The 16,443-nt window shown below is 45.9% G+C and overlaps 1 protein-coding gene across 1 annotated transcript in view; it reads left to right on the top strand.

Annotated features, from left to right (window-relative positions):
- The first annotated feature begins 4,758 nt into the window (after positions 1–4,758).
- LOC142559549 (uncharacterized) overlaps positions 4,759–16,443 on the top strand; it is a 77,396-nt gene continuing 65,711 nt past the window's right edge. The window contains exon 1 of the mRNA XM_075671129.1: positions 4,759–4,926. Coding sequence (XP_075527244.1) covers positions 4,834–4,926 — 93 coding nt within the window. The 5' untranslated portion in view covers positions 4,759–4,833. The remainder of the gene's footprint in view (positions 4,927–16,443) is intronic.

The following is a 16,443-nucleotide window of genomic DNA, read 5'->3' as shown; positions in this document are numbered from 1 at the left end:
GCCACGCCTAAACAAAAAACATATTCAATTGAAAACAAGTGCGGAAGATCTTTCGGCGCGTCCTATAGCTCCTGTGATAAGCACAGCGCTTGGTTATTCATAACGATCGCATCAAAAGCTCGCTTACTTCTCGTCCGCTGGGAAACGGAAAAATTTCTCCCTGGTGTTGATCCCCGAGTTGCCACACCACACAGCCGCGCAGCGTGCTTTGTATGCTTTCCTCAGTTCTTCCGACATTGTCGGGACATTCGCAGGCATAGAAAGAAAGTTTTAAACTTCAGAGCATGCCAAGAAACGTTCTAATGCATAGAAAACGGAGAGAATGGAAGTCAATGTAACAAGCGATAAGAGCGAAAGCGCCTCCCTTTGGCGCAACAAATAAAGCGGTCAAACAAACATATAAGACGCCGAAAAAGAATACAGCCAAAACACATTTTATTTCGCCACATAGTTGCATCGCTTGACATTATTGTTATGTAGGTTGAATAGATTGAACCACTTATGCAAAAAGGTATTGAATTTTTCATTGGCTACCAGTGTCATGACGACGCTTTATTGCCCGTACCGAAACTAGCCCCACTGTCCACCCAACTGTCTGACGTCGACCACGAAAACGGGCGAATGGATTAATATAAAGCTACTGGTTTCTACAGTAGGTAAAGAAGACCGCTTTTTTTATTGCGATAGCCATTTAATGGACACCCAAGGCGCAATTCTGCTGTCACCGTCGACGTGAGGGGCCATGTAAAGTTAAAGGGCGATAAAATCTTCGCGGCGCGCCGTATGCAGTATGTGCGAGTGAAAGCGTGCGAGAGTGAGTCGGCAATGGTATCTCAATTTCGCGCACGCAGTCTAGGAAAGCTGGGAAGAAGCGTGCAGTCTTCCGTCGCGCACTAGGCTCTAGGGGGAGGGGAGGAAGAGGGCGTTCTACTCCAGGTGTCCCGGGCTGCCCGGAGTAGAACGCCCCCTCCCTCCCCCTGGAGACTTGCGCGCGACGGAAGACGGCACACAATCTAGGAAAGCGGGGAAGAAGCCTGCCGTGTTCCGTCGCGCGCGAAGCTCGAGGGGGAGGGGGGCGCTCTACTCCAGGAGGCCCGGGCGGCGGCACACGTCCGCCTGGGCCGCTGTATCTCAAAGGTTAGCTGCGACGGGGACAGAGTCCGCCCGTGAGCTCTGTTTTCGCTGCTGTGTTCGCGTTGATGGGACAGGCAGCACGAAGGTCGATTCTCTCGCTGCTGCTGCCGCGCTGCCTCACTCCAGCGTTTCGACAGCGACTTTGCGCGGTCCTCGAGCGAAATGTTGTCATGTAACACCATGCTTGTTCATTTTGTTAGTATGCCTATGTTTACAAGTTTCTACGGCCGAAAAAAGTACTATGCTTACTTCGTACAGATGTCCACTAATTTGCTATCGCAATCTACGCTTCGGCTTTCGGGCAAAATGCGCCCCTTCTACAGAGCAGTTTATGCAACCGTAATATTTATCGGGAAACACACGCGGGGAGAAAGAACGTGCCTCGCATTGTTCACAAGCGCCATTATGCAGATTTCACGCTTGTATTGCGCTTTTTTATTGAAATGAATACTGAGCTGTGTGTTATATGCCAGATTCCAAAGGAGATATGGACTTTCTTTTTTGTTGACGGATACGAAAAATTCCTACCAACTAGAGGCTAACAGCGTCGCTGTAAGGAAAAGAAACGATTGATATCATTGAGAGGTTCTGTGCTAGTACTCTGATAAATATGATGAGCTTGTAACGCGGTTGTACAAGAAAGACCAGCCATTAAGTATTCTTCAGAAAATAGTGACCGTAATTAAAGCGGAAAATTGAAGCGAAGGAATACCGTGGTTGAAGAAAAAGCTGAACTAAGCCAATTAATATAGTAGGCAACCGAACCTAGAGGTTTACGACATTCAAGTAACAACAAATGAGAATTTGTTGGCCGTAGTAAAAGCTCTGTGGCTGAGACACTGGGGCTGCAGGAAATTACTTACTCTGACATTGACAGCATTCGCAGGTTGCCCTCACGCCCCAATCGAGTAGCACAATACATGATTAACTTTGCCACTCTTCAGATGAAAGAGCAATGGAAGGCAAAGGCGAAGCTATCGAGGAAAAGACTGTAGGGGGTAATATTTTTTTGAAAACTTGACACCGCTACATAGGAAGCTTCCCAAATAAAGAAGGATGCAGTAGCCAGCATCGTTGGCCTAAGCAGAGAAAGTGAACCATTTTCATGTAATCGCGTTAAAATTTCGCAATTTCAGGCTGAGCACCACGTATAAGTTTTTCTAAACTTTTTCAATTGAATGTACGTCTGCGGTGGCCGCTTTGTAACATATTTGTTAGCTTGAAGCAGATATAAGAAAGAAGTGCTTCGTTGACGGTTTTGGATGTATACACGGATCCGAGGCATTTGAAGTGAATAGAAATTTGGATCAAGGTGTTTCTAGCGCTATAACCATCTCGAGTTCTACCAGCATGTGAGCCTTACAAGTTAGTTGGCGAGCACGGTGCCGTCAACAGGTACTTCTATATAAAAGGGTAATGAAGAGGCGGTCATCAAGTGCGTACATGAGCTTCCGAGAAACATGAGATGTTCGAGGAAAGTTACAGGCTGTCAAAGACAACCATACTTACTATCAGCGAAAGCCCTACCACGGTGATCCTGTACACCGTACTTTCTGTGCATGTACAAGAAAACCGATTGAAAAAGCGCTAAGGACTCGCTAATGTGGAGCATTGTTCCATCGCAAGCTATGATGTTGCGATGGGAGAAGTCCACATAGCCCCACGGTATAGCTACGAATGCATATTTAGTCGTTGAATAAAACAAAGACATTTATTAATGCACATATAGTCTTTGCATAAAACAAAAATTTTCATTTCGCCTGAACATGACCCGTCACAAACCATGTTACATGAAAAAGTGCGGATACATACATTTGTTTTTTGACCACACCGTTTATTTGGCACACATTGATTGCCTCTCAATCATAAAGCAAAGTTATATCGCTGCTCTGTCGAGCAAATTCGCACAATCGTAGCCAGCAGATATGCTTCTGAGTCGGTGTGCGCACATGCTTAGAGCCGCCCGTTGAAGCAATAACAACGGGTTGAAAATAGATATTCGCGGTAACGATCAGGTTCAGCTGGCTCAGTAAGATTTTGTTTGGGGGTACGATCTACAATTTATCGTGGGCGAGGAGGCTAGTAGAAAGATAAATATAAAAGTAGCACTCCGGTCAGCCTCACTGGCAACACAGCGTCACAAGAGAATGCGAATACGGCATTCATGTGCGACCAGCGCGGACGCCGTTCCTCGAGCAGTGGTTGCTTCTGGCATCACAAGGCGGCACGTTTAAAGCACCACAGCGTACGTTGTACGCTGTCAGCATGCTCACGTGACTATAAAAGGCGCATTTCACGCATTCAAACACAAACGTCGCGCTCAGCCAACGCGAAAACACGGCCAGAAACCTGGGCCGACATCGTTAGTCGTCTGTGAGCTTCGGCGTCGTACGTAACTGTTTTCCCGCGATTTCAAGCACCGCCATTGCACCCAACTCGTGGTTGTCACCGAAGTGATAACAGCGAACACACACGAAGCTGAGATACAGTGTGCGTCAGGCAAGCCTAAAACACCTTTTTTAAGGCAGTAGGCAAAGAAATTACAGTCCAAAGAAACTGCCGCGCTTGAAGCAGTTCACATACGTGAAAGCCGCGAGCAGTGACGCTAGTCGCCGCCAGCGCCAACAGTCTCCGGGCAAGCGGCCACGTGACCAAACGAGTTCGGCGGGCCTGAGCTAATATGCTAACCTGGCAGGCGTTGTGCATCTCTAAGGTCATGCGGTGAGGGTCGCTTTTTAAGACCGCCTGTACTAGGTTTCCACAAAGGAAAACAAAATATTTTAATACGTAGCAAGATTACGTCACGTGGCTTTTTTGCTACGGCGGGTAGCGACCGCAGTGAAATTTTGAAATTTTGCTATACTGCCACATATATGGGAGTAAACATTCATGGATGGACAGTTTTGGGGCACAAAACCCACGAAAATTTCCAAACAGACAAAATTTTGTTTACAGTGTAGATCGTGTGGGGCGCGTGATAAGTTTCCGTGTCTTGCTGATGGCCGGAGAGGCACGTGATCGCTTTGCTACAACGCAATGCGCAAGCGAAACAGCAATACAATGTGTAATTACCCGCTTAACGAGATCTTTATTTCGCACAGAGTCTATAATGTGCGTTTATCTTCAAAATTTGTTCGATTCTCGCTGTTAAAGCCGGTCAGAGCGTTCTTTCTCGATAAATGAAGAAATCATCGAAAAAAAAGTAAATAAGAAAGAAAGAAAGACAGATGATCTTGGAAGTTGTACTCCTTGCACCATAAATGAAAATTGAGACATTATAGTCCAATAATACTGATAATTAGTGCCATAGTAGTATCATGGGTTCTAATGCGCAAATACGAGAAGTGACATCATTATGGCTATGAACGATCAGTAAATTTGGCGCTCGAAGTACGGCAAGAAGATCGAGCTATTCGCAGCTACAAAAGTTATGGCAGCCTCAACTACCATGGGTTAGCGTCAATTGATGAGGCTGCCACACAGTTACACTTGCATAATGCTCTCAACGAACCTATGGGGCTCGAGAAGCTATGCACATTTATCCAAACTGAAAAATTACCCCATTCTGTGCTGTTGCCAAGGGAGCGCGAGCGCTGCTTCCAGAACCCTCCCAGAACAGTCAGCGCAGTTTACTCAGCCCCAAACGCTTCTTGGTCGTTTTTCAAATCGCGCACTGGCCTATATTAAACCGAAGTAGACATGGCTATGTTCAAGCTCCATGATCTTCCGCAAGAATTTTTGGAATATATGGTCGACATCATGCACAAGGAGGGACACCACTATTTCTATCACGTAAGCATTACAGATGCTTACTTTTCCCTTTTTCCGTCTTTCATTTTCCCTTCCCCTTCCCCCCGTGCAGGGTAGCAAACCGGAATTTCATGCAGTTAACATGACTTCCTTACCCATCGCGCTTACCTCTATCTCTCTCTCTCTCTCTCTCTCTCTCTACAAACAGGCTTCAAGGGAAATTGAGGGGGCGAACGATAAAAGCGATGCGCTGTACGTTAAGGACTGTGGAAAATGGAAAGCAGGGTTCATTGCAGATGAACCTAAGGTATACGATCCTGTAGCGCCCACTGGGAAGCGGACGCGTAAAAGTTTATTTGATACTTGAACCCTTGATCGATTATAGCGCCAGAGTAAACACCCAACAGACTGGAATGCATTTAGGCACTGTAATAGCTATAGGGCCGAAGGAGCTGGTTAAGTAGGTCTATTACGTTAGACACAGTAAATGCGCGTTTACTTATGTTACTGTGGTTTTGGAGGTGACGTTTCCTTCAAAGGCGTTTAAGCGATTTATTTTTAACATCTCTGGGTAAAAAGCAGTAGCCGGCACCAATCAAAGGCGACACCAACTGCTAAGAATCACATAATAATATAAGCGGAAGCTCGGTAATGTGATCGTTCATCTGCTCTTCAAGTCGATATTTCAGTGCAAAAACAATGAAGGTGCATTAGATGTGGTCGATCTTCTAAGTGCGAAGTGGTAGGCTAGTTAATTTGATGCGCCCAACGGTGCTTGCGTAGTACTTCGAGGTATCTGCGAAGCTCAGAAGCATGTGCTCGGCAATTGCATACGGAAAGCATGTTCCCGGACAAATGCAACGGGACGCCAGAAGTTGCCTTCTTTGCGCGTGTAATGGACGCGAACAGTATCACACTGTATGACGATTCTTTCTAAATCGAACGAAGTGGACGTCTTCTTAACGCAGGTCCTTCTAGAAGAGCCCGTGAATAACAAAACAAATTATGTAGATGCAGCGTACACGTTGAAATCCACCCGAAAAGAATTCTTCGTGAAGCACTTTCAAGGCCAGCTTCAACGATAACTCTACGTACTGTAGATATAGAGGAGCCTTCTTGCAAAATTTTACGTTCGAAATACTAGCACTTGCGTCGCGAACTACTCAGAAATATAGACGTTCTTTTAACGAAACTAAAACAACACGAACAAAAAAAAGCGAGCATTACGGCACGCCGTTAATGACGCATAACTCAGAACGTGCGGCTGCTTCTTATGGCCCCCGAGATGAAGCGTCATTCGCTGCGGCCCGCGGCACGCTGAAAAAATCTCGGAGGCAACGGGCTGGCACCCCCGTCGTATCCGCTAACTACTACGTGTACACATCGTCTCCTTAGATGTTCGCAGGTTAATGTCGAAAGAAAAAATTGAATGCTTATGGGCTCCGAAGAATAGCTAAGATTGCCTAAGCTGTGTTTACCACTCATTTGTTACCGATTGACCAAAATGCGAGAGTCTAGTGCAGCTGTATACTTTAGTGAAATGCCATAAAACCAAATAGGATGCACACAACTGTTTCCATCGTCGTCCTATACAGCGCACAATCTCAAGCAAGGCTTAGGTTTAGCACTACACCATTCACACGATAGGCCAAAATGCAAGCGGCTGTTCATTCAAGTGAGCATGGTTAGACCTCGACGGAGCGATTGGACGAGAAACAAGGCGACGTTTGATGTTTTTCCTCAAGAAGAACTGCGATGAGAGGTGTCCGAAACGATAAGTACAACGCGAGAGATGGCTGGTAAGTTGACTACCATTTGACTGTGTGATTCCTGCCTCATTGGCCTAACGAAAGAACTCACCAACTCCTACAGCTATCGTATTCGAATGGCGGATTCACCGATGTGCGCTAAGTGCAAGTGTGAAGACACCATCAGTCACCTTCTGTGCCACTGTTCTCGCTTCGACATTCAACGTGCGACTCTCCAGTGTGCCTTGAATAGGCTGTATGACAGGCCATTTACGGAAGCGAAGATCTTGGGAGCCTGGCCTCACAGCTCATTGGCCAAGAAAGCAGTTCGAGCGCTTTATCGCTACCTGAGGGCAACAGACTTGAGTGCCCGACTATTGACATCCGACACCTAAGTTCTCTCTCTCCCTCTTTCACTCCCCATTCCCCTCCCCACGTGTAGGGTAGCAAACTGGACTCAGTCTGGTTAACCTCCCTGCCTTTCCGTCTTCCCTTCTCTCTCTCTCTCTCCCTCTCTGCTACTTGTGCGCATCCGACAGTCTGCAATGTCCGGGATGGTATGATAAGGATGCTTCGCGTAAAGACTCGCCGCCACATCTTGTATTGATCGATGTCAAAAACGTGGACGGAGCTTGCGCTTTGATGTCGCGTGTATGTCGTGTACAAAGAGGTTCAGGAGAACGCCAAAAAAAAAACTAATCTTGTTTGGACAGAAGAGCCGAGTTTGAGAGCCAGAGGTTGGCGCTCACAGAGAAAGTATCTGGTGGGAATGAAACATCATTGATAGTGCAACCATGTTCTCACGTTATTCGCGCCGACATTCAATAATAAAGGTTCTTTTTTTTTCTTCTTGTCACCTGCCATTTTTGCGTGCGCGTTAAGCGACAGACAGTCAGCGCACGTCCTGCTTTGGCTTAATGCGATACTTCCCTAGCGAACCCTCGTGGACTTTGCTGACCGCATATCTTGTGCTGCTGTCCACTGCTACTGGCAACGCTGCTGCGTTCTCGCCGAACAGCTCACGTGAAGAAAATGGACAGCGGTCCCCCAGCATAAAAAAAGCATGAAGGCAAAAAAAAAAGAAAGAAAAAAGGGCGCACGCGTAATGCCTCCTGCCGATGAGCTCTTTGAGACGATTGCTGAACGTGTCATACCTCGTAGCACCACGTGCACGCGAGAGCAAGTGCAAGCAGTAGCGCGAGGAATGCATAACCGCAACATTTCCATCACACGCACGCACTCTCGCGCGAAAGCTTTCGTGTATCCGAAGGTTGACGTGCTCTGTAAAATAATTTACACCCTCAAAAGTGAACGAGGCTGTAAATCGGTTTATTTCTCGTCACCTCACACCCTCCGTGAAATAATCTAAGCCCCTGAAGTTAAATAAGAGTGTAAACCTACCTACGATGCTACGGTTTGTGGTGGCGCTGTGGCCGTTGCCTTCGCCGCTCTGGTTGACAATTGCGAGGCGTGTTCATAACCGACGCCCGATGCGCGCATCTCTAACGCAACTGCGCCCTGTGGCCTTCCCAGTTTAGCGAAGCTTCGCCTCCCTCGAATCACAGCAGTGCGTGGGTTCTACATGATATACTTTTCAAGCGAAGCTGTTAAGGATAAAATCCCTTAAGCTTCGTAATGTATCGCCACGCTTTGATGAATGCCGCCTGCTCCTCTCGCGCTCTAGCCTGATGAGGTCATAGGTTAGTTATCTGCAGCGTTTCTCTCTATATCAAGAGGAAAAGTAAAATTACTCAAGAAGGAACAAACCAACCAAGATGCAGTAACGGTACAAGCTGACGAATTCAGGCTGGTACTTGTAAACAAATATACAGCCTTAGAACATAGGGATGAAAAGGCCATAGAGGTAATGAACGAAACAGTAAGTAGACTGGCTTGAGAAGTAGCAATGGAAGTGGGAGCTGAGGCACCAAGACAGCCAGTAGGTAAGCTCACCCAAGTAACAAAGGACCTAACAAACTATCCAGAAATCACGAAATTGTCCAACTCAAGAGATGAGACGGAATTCGCACAACTATCTAAACTGCTCAACAAGGAGAAAGCAAGAGATATTCAAAATCATAACGTGAGAAAGACCGATGGAGCAGTAAAAGATGGACGCAGCATGAAATCAGTGAGAAGAAAACTTGGGATATGACAAGCCAAGATGTATGCACTGAAAGATAAGAAGGGTAATATCATCAGTAATTTAGAGGATGTAGTAAAGGCAGTGGCAGTATTCTATACTGACCTGTAAAGCAGCCAGAGGAGCCACGCTACCTTCATTCGAAGCAGCAGTGAACAGAATACAGAGGCTCATTCTATAACTAACGATGAAGTTAGAAGAGCCTTGCAAGATATGACCCGGGGAAAAGCGACAGGAAAAGGTGAAATAACAGTGAATTTAATGAAAGATAGACATATCCTGCTTAAAAAGCTTGCGAGCATTTAAATACAATGTCTCAGGACTTCAATTGTTCCAAAGAACTGGAAGGAAGACAACATTATACTAATCCACAAAGAGGGAAACTTTAAGGAATACAAAAAATTTTATTCGACTATTAGCTTACTTTCGGTATTCTATAATATACTCACCAAGATAGTTTACAATAGAATAAGGGGAGCGCTTGACTTCAGCCAACCAAGAGGACAAGCTCAGTTCATGAAGGGATACTCTAAAATGAATCACATCCGTGTCATCAATCAGGTAATGGAGAAATTCGCACAGTACAATCAACCTCTCTAAATAGCTTTCATAGATTATGAAACGACTTTTCATTCAGTAGACACCAGCAGTCCTAAAGGCATGACATAATCAAAGTGTACACAAGCATACGTGAATATTTTGGGAAATACTTACAAAGATTCCAGAGATTGGTTGGTTATCCACAAGAAGATTAGAAAGATACCTATAAAGAAAGCGGTCAGGCAAGGAGACAATCTCACCAATGCTACTCACTGCGTGCTTGGAAGAAGTATTCAAGATGTAAAGCAGTGAAGGGAGCAAGTTTGCGGACGTTCACGATTATACTGCGCTTAATGTTACTCTGAATATTTTAAGTACGTACGTACGTCCACGCCCTGTCCTTCACTTAAAATCGTCAGTGTAACACTAAGCGCAATATAATCATGAAGAAGTATTCAAGCTATTAAACTGGGAAGGCTTAGAAGTGAGGATCAACGGATAGTATCTCAGCAACCTTCGGTTCGCAGATGACATTGTGCTGTTCAGCAACACAGGGGACGAATTACAACAAATACTTGAGGACCTTAAGAGAGAAAGTGTAGGAGTGGGGTGGAAAAGTGTGTTCTGTTTTATATGCAGAAGACAAAGATAATCATCAATGACCTGAAAAGGGAAGAAGAGCACAAGTTCGCCAACCAGCCTCTTTACTGGTGGGCAACTTTGTGAAGCTATGAAGGGAAAGCTCCGGCCGCGTGGCTGCTGCACATGTTTACCGCGGCAAGTATTCCGGCAGAGTTGACAGTGCGTTTGTTTGCTCGGAACAGACGCTGAATAGACGCAGCTTCCACGTGCGATGGTTTCGAGTTTCCCCTGACGCGGAAGGGAAAAGCTGGAAAACAAGTTAACGCATACACTCAGTGGTGTGTTCTGTATTATTTCACTGCTGCTAGTACGGCGTTTACGTCTTCTTTTCACCAGCCTAAACTGATGTGGATTAAAATGCGGGACTTTTTTTCAGAAGCGCTCTCACCTGTGCGCGCTTCGCTTCAGTAGCTTTACCTTCACAGCCACAAGAAATTGTCCGCGAGTATAGAGGCTGTGAAGGAGCACGTTCATCTAGATCAATTACTCACAGGGGATTCTGATCAAGAGAACGTAATTTACAGAATAATAAAGATGGGTTGGAGTGCATACGGCAGGCATTTTCAGATCCTGACTGGGAGCTTACCAACATTATTGAAAAGGAAGGTGTACATACAGTGTATTCTATCTGTGTAAACACACGGGGCAGATACTTAGAGGCTGGCAAAGAAGCTCGAGAGCAAGTCAGGACCGCGCAAAGAGCGATGGAACGAGGAATGTTAGGCGTACCGTTAAGAGAGAGGAAGAGAGCTGTGTGGATCAGCGAGAGAACGAGGATATCCAATATTCTAATATACATTAAGAGGAAAATAAATGGAGCTGGGCAGGTCATGTAATTCTTAGCATCCTCTGCTGCGTCACAGGACTGATGGCTGCAGTGGTCAGTTGCTTCGCTGCTGCGGGGAACTGAGGGTCGGTGTTTGAATAAGAACACCTGGGTACGGACATGCCGCCATCGGAATCTGAACCTGGCAACGTTTAACGCTAGAACGTTATCTTGTGAGGCGACTCTAGCAGTGCTATTGGAGGAATTAGAAGGCAGCAAATAGTAGATTGCTGGGCTCAGTGAGCTTAGGAGTACAAAAGAAGGATATAGAGTGCTAAAAAGCAGGCACATCCCGTGCTACTGGGTCTTAACTGAGAGACGAGAACTAGGAGTGGATTTCCTGAATAATAAGGATATACCTGGTAACATACAGGAATTCTGTCGCATTAATGAGAAGGTGGCAGGTCTTGTTGTGAAACTTATTACGAGGTACAAATTGAAGGTCGTACAGGCCTACGCCCCCACATCGAGTCATGATGACCAGGAAGTCGAAAGCTTCTATGAAACGTGAAATCGGCGACGGCTAAAGTCAGAACAAAATACACTGTACTGATGCGCGACTTCAATGCCAGGTAGGCAAGAAGGAGGCTGGAGACAAGTCAGTGGGGGAATATGGCATAGGCTCTAGGAATAGCAGGCGAGAGTTATTAGTATAGTTTGCAGAACAGAATAATATGCGGATAATCAATACCTTCTTCCGCAAGCGGGATAGCCGGAAGTGGATGAGGAGGAGCCCGAATGGTGAGACTAGAAATGAAATAGACTTTATACTCGGCGCTTACCCTGGCATCATACACGATGTGGACTTGCTCGGTATGGTGCGCTGCAGTGACCATAGGGTGGTAAGAAATCGAATTAGCCTAGACTTGAGGAGGGAACGGAAGAAACTGGTACATAAGAAACAGATCAATGAGTTAGCGGTAGGAGGGAAAATAGAGGATTTCCGGATCAAGCTACAGAACCGGTATTCGGCTTTAACTCAGGAAGATGACCTTAGTGTTGTAGAAATGAACGCCAATTGTATGCGCCTCATTAAGGAGTGTGCAATAGACATCGGTGGTAGCTCCCTTAGACAGGACACCAGTAATCTACCGCAGGAGACGAAAGATCTGATCAAGAAACGCCAATGTATGAAAGCCTCTAGCCCTACTGATAGAATAGAACTGGCAGAACTTTCCAAGTTACTCAACAAGCGTAAGACAGCTCACATAACCAAGAATAATATGGATAGAATTGAACATGCTCTCAGGAACGGAGGAAGCCTAAAAGCAGTGATGAAGAAACTAGGAATTGGCAAGAATCAGATGTATGCGTTAAGAGACAAAGCCGGCAATATCATTACTAATATGGATGAGATAGTTCAAGTGGCTAAGGAGTTCTATAGATATTTATACAGTGCCAGTGGCACCCACGACGATAATGGCAGAGAGCTGAGTCTACAGGAATTTGAAAACCCACAAGTAACGCCGGAAGTAAGGAAAGCCTTGGGAGCTATGCAAAGGGGGAAAGCAGCTGGGGAGGATCAGGTAACAGCAGATTTGTTGAAAGATGGTGGGCAGATTGTTCTAGAAAAACTGGCCACCCTATATACGCAATGCCTCATGACCTCGAGCGTACCGAAATCTTGGAAGAACGCTAACACAATCCTAATTCATAAGAAAAGGGACGCCAAAGACTTGAAAAATTATAGACCGATCAGCTTACAGTCCATTATCTACAAAGCATTTACTAAGGTAATCGCAAATAGAATCAAGAACACCTTAGACTTCTGTCAACCAAAGGTCCAGGGATGATTCCGTAAAGGCTACTAAACAATGGACCATATTCACACTATCAATCTGGTGATAGATAAATGCGCGGTATATAACCAACCCCTTATATATAGCTCTCATTCAGTACGAGAAAGCGTTTGATTCGGTCGCAACCTCAGCAGTTAAGGAGGCATTGCGGAATCAGGGTGTGGACGAGCCGTATGTAAAAATACTAAAGGATATCTGTAGTGGCTCCACAGCCACCGTAGTCCCCCATAACGACAGCAACAAAATCGCAATAAAGAAAGGCGTAAGGCAGGGATATACGATCTCTCCAATACTATTCACAGCGTGTTTACAGGAGGTATTGAGAGACCTGGATAGAGAAGAATTCGAGATAAGAGTTAATTGAGAATACCTCGGTTTTTGCGATTCACTGATGATATTGCCTTGCTTAGTAACTCTGGGGACCAATTGCAATGCATGCTCACTGACCTGGAGAGGCAAAGCAGAAGGGTGGGTCTAAAAATTAATCTGCAGAAAACTAAAATAATGTTTGACGACAGGTCGCGAGGCACTGGAAGTGGTAAGGGAATACATCTACTTAGGACAGGTAGTGACGGCGGATCCGGATCATGAGACGGGAATAATCAGAAGAATAAGAATGGGCTGGGGTGCGTTTGGCAGGCATTCTCAGATCACGAACAGCAGGTTGCCGTTATCCCTCAAGAGAAAAGTATATAATAGCTGTGTCTTACCAGTACTCACCTACGGGGCAGAAACCTGGAGGCTTACGAAAAGGGTTCTACTCAAATTGAGGACGACGCAACGAGCTATGGAAAGAAGAATGATAGGTGTAACGTTAACGGATAAGCAAAGAGCAGATTGGGTGAGGGAACAAACGCGAGTTAATGACATCTTAGTTGAAATCAAGAAAAAGAAATTGGCATGGGCAGGACATGTAATGAGGAGGGAAGATAACCGATGGTCATTAAGGGTTACGGACTGGATCCCAAGGGTAGGGAAGCGTAGCAGGGGGCGGCAGAAAGTTAGCTGGGCGGATGAGATTAAAAGTTTGCAGGCATGGCATGGCCACAATTAGTACATGACCGGGGTTGTTGGAGAAGTATGGGAGAGGCCTTTGCCCTGCAGTGGGCGTAACCAGGCTGATGATGATGATGATGATGATGATGATGATGATGATGATGATGATGAATTGAGAGCTAGAAATATCAACCGCGGCACGCTGCAGCGTGAAGCGCATTCATTGGATCCAATGAGCTCTGTCTCCTACCTTAAAATTACCGGCGGCCGCCATTACCACTTTTTTACTTCCCGTTAACCCATCCTGGTGGCGTATAGTGGTCTTGGCGCTGCACTGCTCTGCTCGAATGTTCGGAGTCAAATCCTGGCCATGGCGGCCGCACTGCTACATGCAGGCGAAATTCGAAACGCCTTTAAATAATGCATTGGGTGCACGTGAAGGAACCGCAGCTGGTCAAAATTAATTACTGGTTGCAAAGTGGCAACGGAAAGTGTATTCGGTTCATTCTTGTACAACCATTAGAAATTCTGCGCGTCCAAGAAATGAACCTTTGTTATTGAGACTTGTGATCGTGTCCGTCTGTTATCTTGTTCTCTGGCGCCATTTGCCACTATAGTGAACCCACCAGCCAGGAACGCGTCTGGACCAGTTAGTATTTTGTTTTCGCCGGTAATTTGGCGCCTTGATATATATGAAACAAGTTTCACCTTCCTTTGCCATTCGATTACATCGGTTATGCAGCCTTGTAAGGAGAGCATGTTTTTTTTTTTTTAGATTTCGCACTTGTTTGAATAAGGTAAACAGCCCTCTTCGCAACACTCTGTTTCTCACTCTCGGATGGCTATGTGGTCCTGTGAGCCCGAGCACCAGTGTTGCCGACCAGCAAATAGAAAAACCAGCTAATCGAGCCCCCAAATTCCGCTACAAACCCGCTAAATGCAGGCAACCATCACAATTACGTTCAAAATATGTTTGATTGCGTCTGCGCAAGGCACCAGTTGAAAAAAAACTTACGGTGGACACAGAAGCTCCTTTTTTATTGTTGTGGTCCATAGTAATATAACATATATAAAATGTCGCTATTAATAAGCGCATTTTTGTGCGGCTTTGATGCGCGGAAACGTATTGTTGAACGAAAAAGAAAGAGGCTCACACAAACTACAATAACTGCCAGAAAAGAGGTTGAACTGCAGGGTAGTAATTGAAATTACAGAAAAATGCCTTCTCTTTCATCCAGGTACGGTCGCGCGTCCTCTGTGTCCATTTCTTATCTGGCGTAGCGGGGTCTATATAGGGTGGATGGCATCCCAGACCCCGTAGACCTCCATCGAGCTGAGCTTGCGAACAACGGGAGTGCGCCTAGCACTAAGGCACAGGACGGGCAAAACATCGTAGAAGAACACGGGTGAAAACTTCGGCAGCGATCACTTTATAATCGAAATACAAATTGATAGGAAACTAGGGGTGCCCGCGTACATAAGCCAAAGCAGGTCACCGCAACTGACTGGGATAAATTCAGTGATACCAGATCAACAGCAGACTTAGGCGAAATCGGAGACATAACAGAATGGACCTCAACCGTCGTCTCACACGTGAAACAGGCCTCCGAAATGGTAGATGCAGATGAGCTCCCATTCAGATTAGACAACAAGCTGGGAAAAATGTGGAATCGAAAAACAACCATCGAGAATAAGCTAAAGCGCCAGAAATGTAACCGGAACCTACGGAAGAAAATAGCCGAGCACAATAAAGAAATAGAGAGCTACGCCTTCAAACTAGGATAGAAAAGGTGGGATCAAAAATGCGACGAGCTAGAGAAGAATATGAGACGTCCCAACACGTGGCAGATGCTGCGCCACCTCATAGACCCCACCAACACCAAAACCCACGCCAACATAGAGCAAATCATGGCGAGATACAAATTTGACAGAACCGATGAAGAGCTCATCGACCGACCTAAATTTATATAGGCCCCGCATGCCCGGCAGCGGATAAAGAATATCAGGGAGCGGAGAATCCGCTATTGGACGAACCGATTCTAGTAGCAGAGGTCAGAGCCGCGCTCTTTGACTTCAAAAGGAACACAGCCCCTGGCCCAGACAAGATCACCTACGGTATGCTAAGGAACTTAGACGAAGACTCTGTAGTTCACCTTACAGCTTATCTGAACAAAGTGTGGGAATCAGGGGAAGTCCCTAAAGACTGGAAACACGCCAACATCATTTTATTCCACAAGAAGGGCAAAATCCCGGGTATAGAAAATTTCAGGCCTATTTCACTGACCTCGTGTCTAGGCAAATTTATGGAGAAGGTAATTCAGACGCGACTAACTCAATTCGCGGAAGAAAGCAGCATCTGGCCTCACGAGATGGTAGGTTTCAGAACGCACCTTAGGGCTCAAGATACCATGCTAAGACTGGAACACGATATTATACACAAAGGAAAGACCAAAGGTACGAGAGCAATATTGGGCATAGATTTAACCAAAGCGTTTGATAATGTCAGCCACTCGGCCATCCTCGACTGCCTGTCAGATCTTAACGTATCTTTTCTCAAGGACAGGACAGCGACCCTTACATGCAGAGCCTCAGCTCAGAAGAGATTAAATTAGGAAACAGGGGCACCCCGCAAGGAACCATCCTATCCCCCTTCCTATTTTATTTACTTACGAAAGACCTCCCAGGCAAGTTAGGAAGGATCGAAGGACTAAAGACGAGCGTTTACGCAGACGACGTCAACGTTTGGCTCAATGAGGGCAGCGATGCGTCTATCGAAGAAAGGCTCCGGCGGGCAGCCGACATCATAGACTTACATGCCAAAAGTAAAGGGCTGAGCTGCTCCCCGACGAAGTCGGAACTACTAAT

Source organism: Dermacentor variabilis, chromosome 10, assembly GCF_050947875.1.
Source record: "Dermacentor variabilis isolate Ectoservices chromosome 10, ASM5094787v1, whole genome shotgun sequence".
NCBI lineage: Eukaryota > Metazoa > Arthropoda > Arachnida > Ixodida > Ixodidae > Dermacentor > Dermacentor variabilis.
Note: the sequence above shows the minus strand (reverse complement) of the source record. Positions and strands in the feature narration are given on the sequence as shown.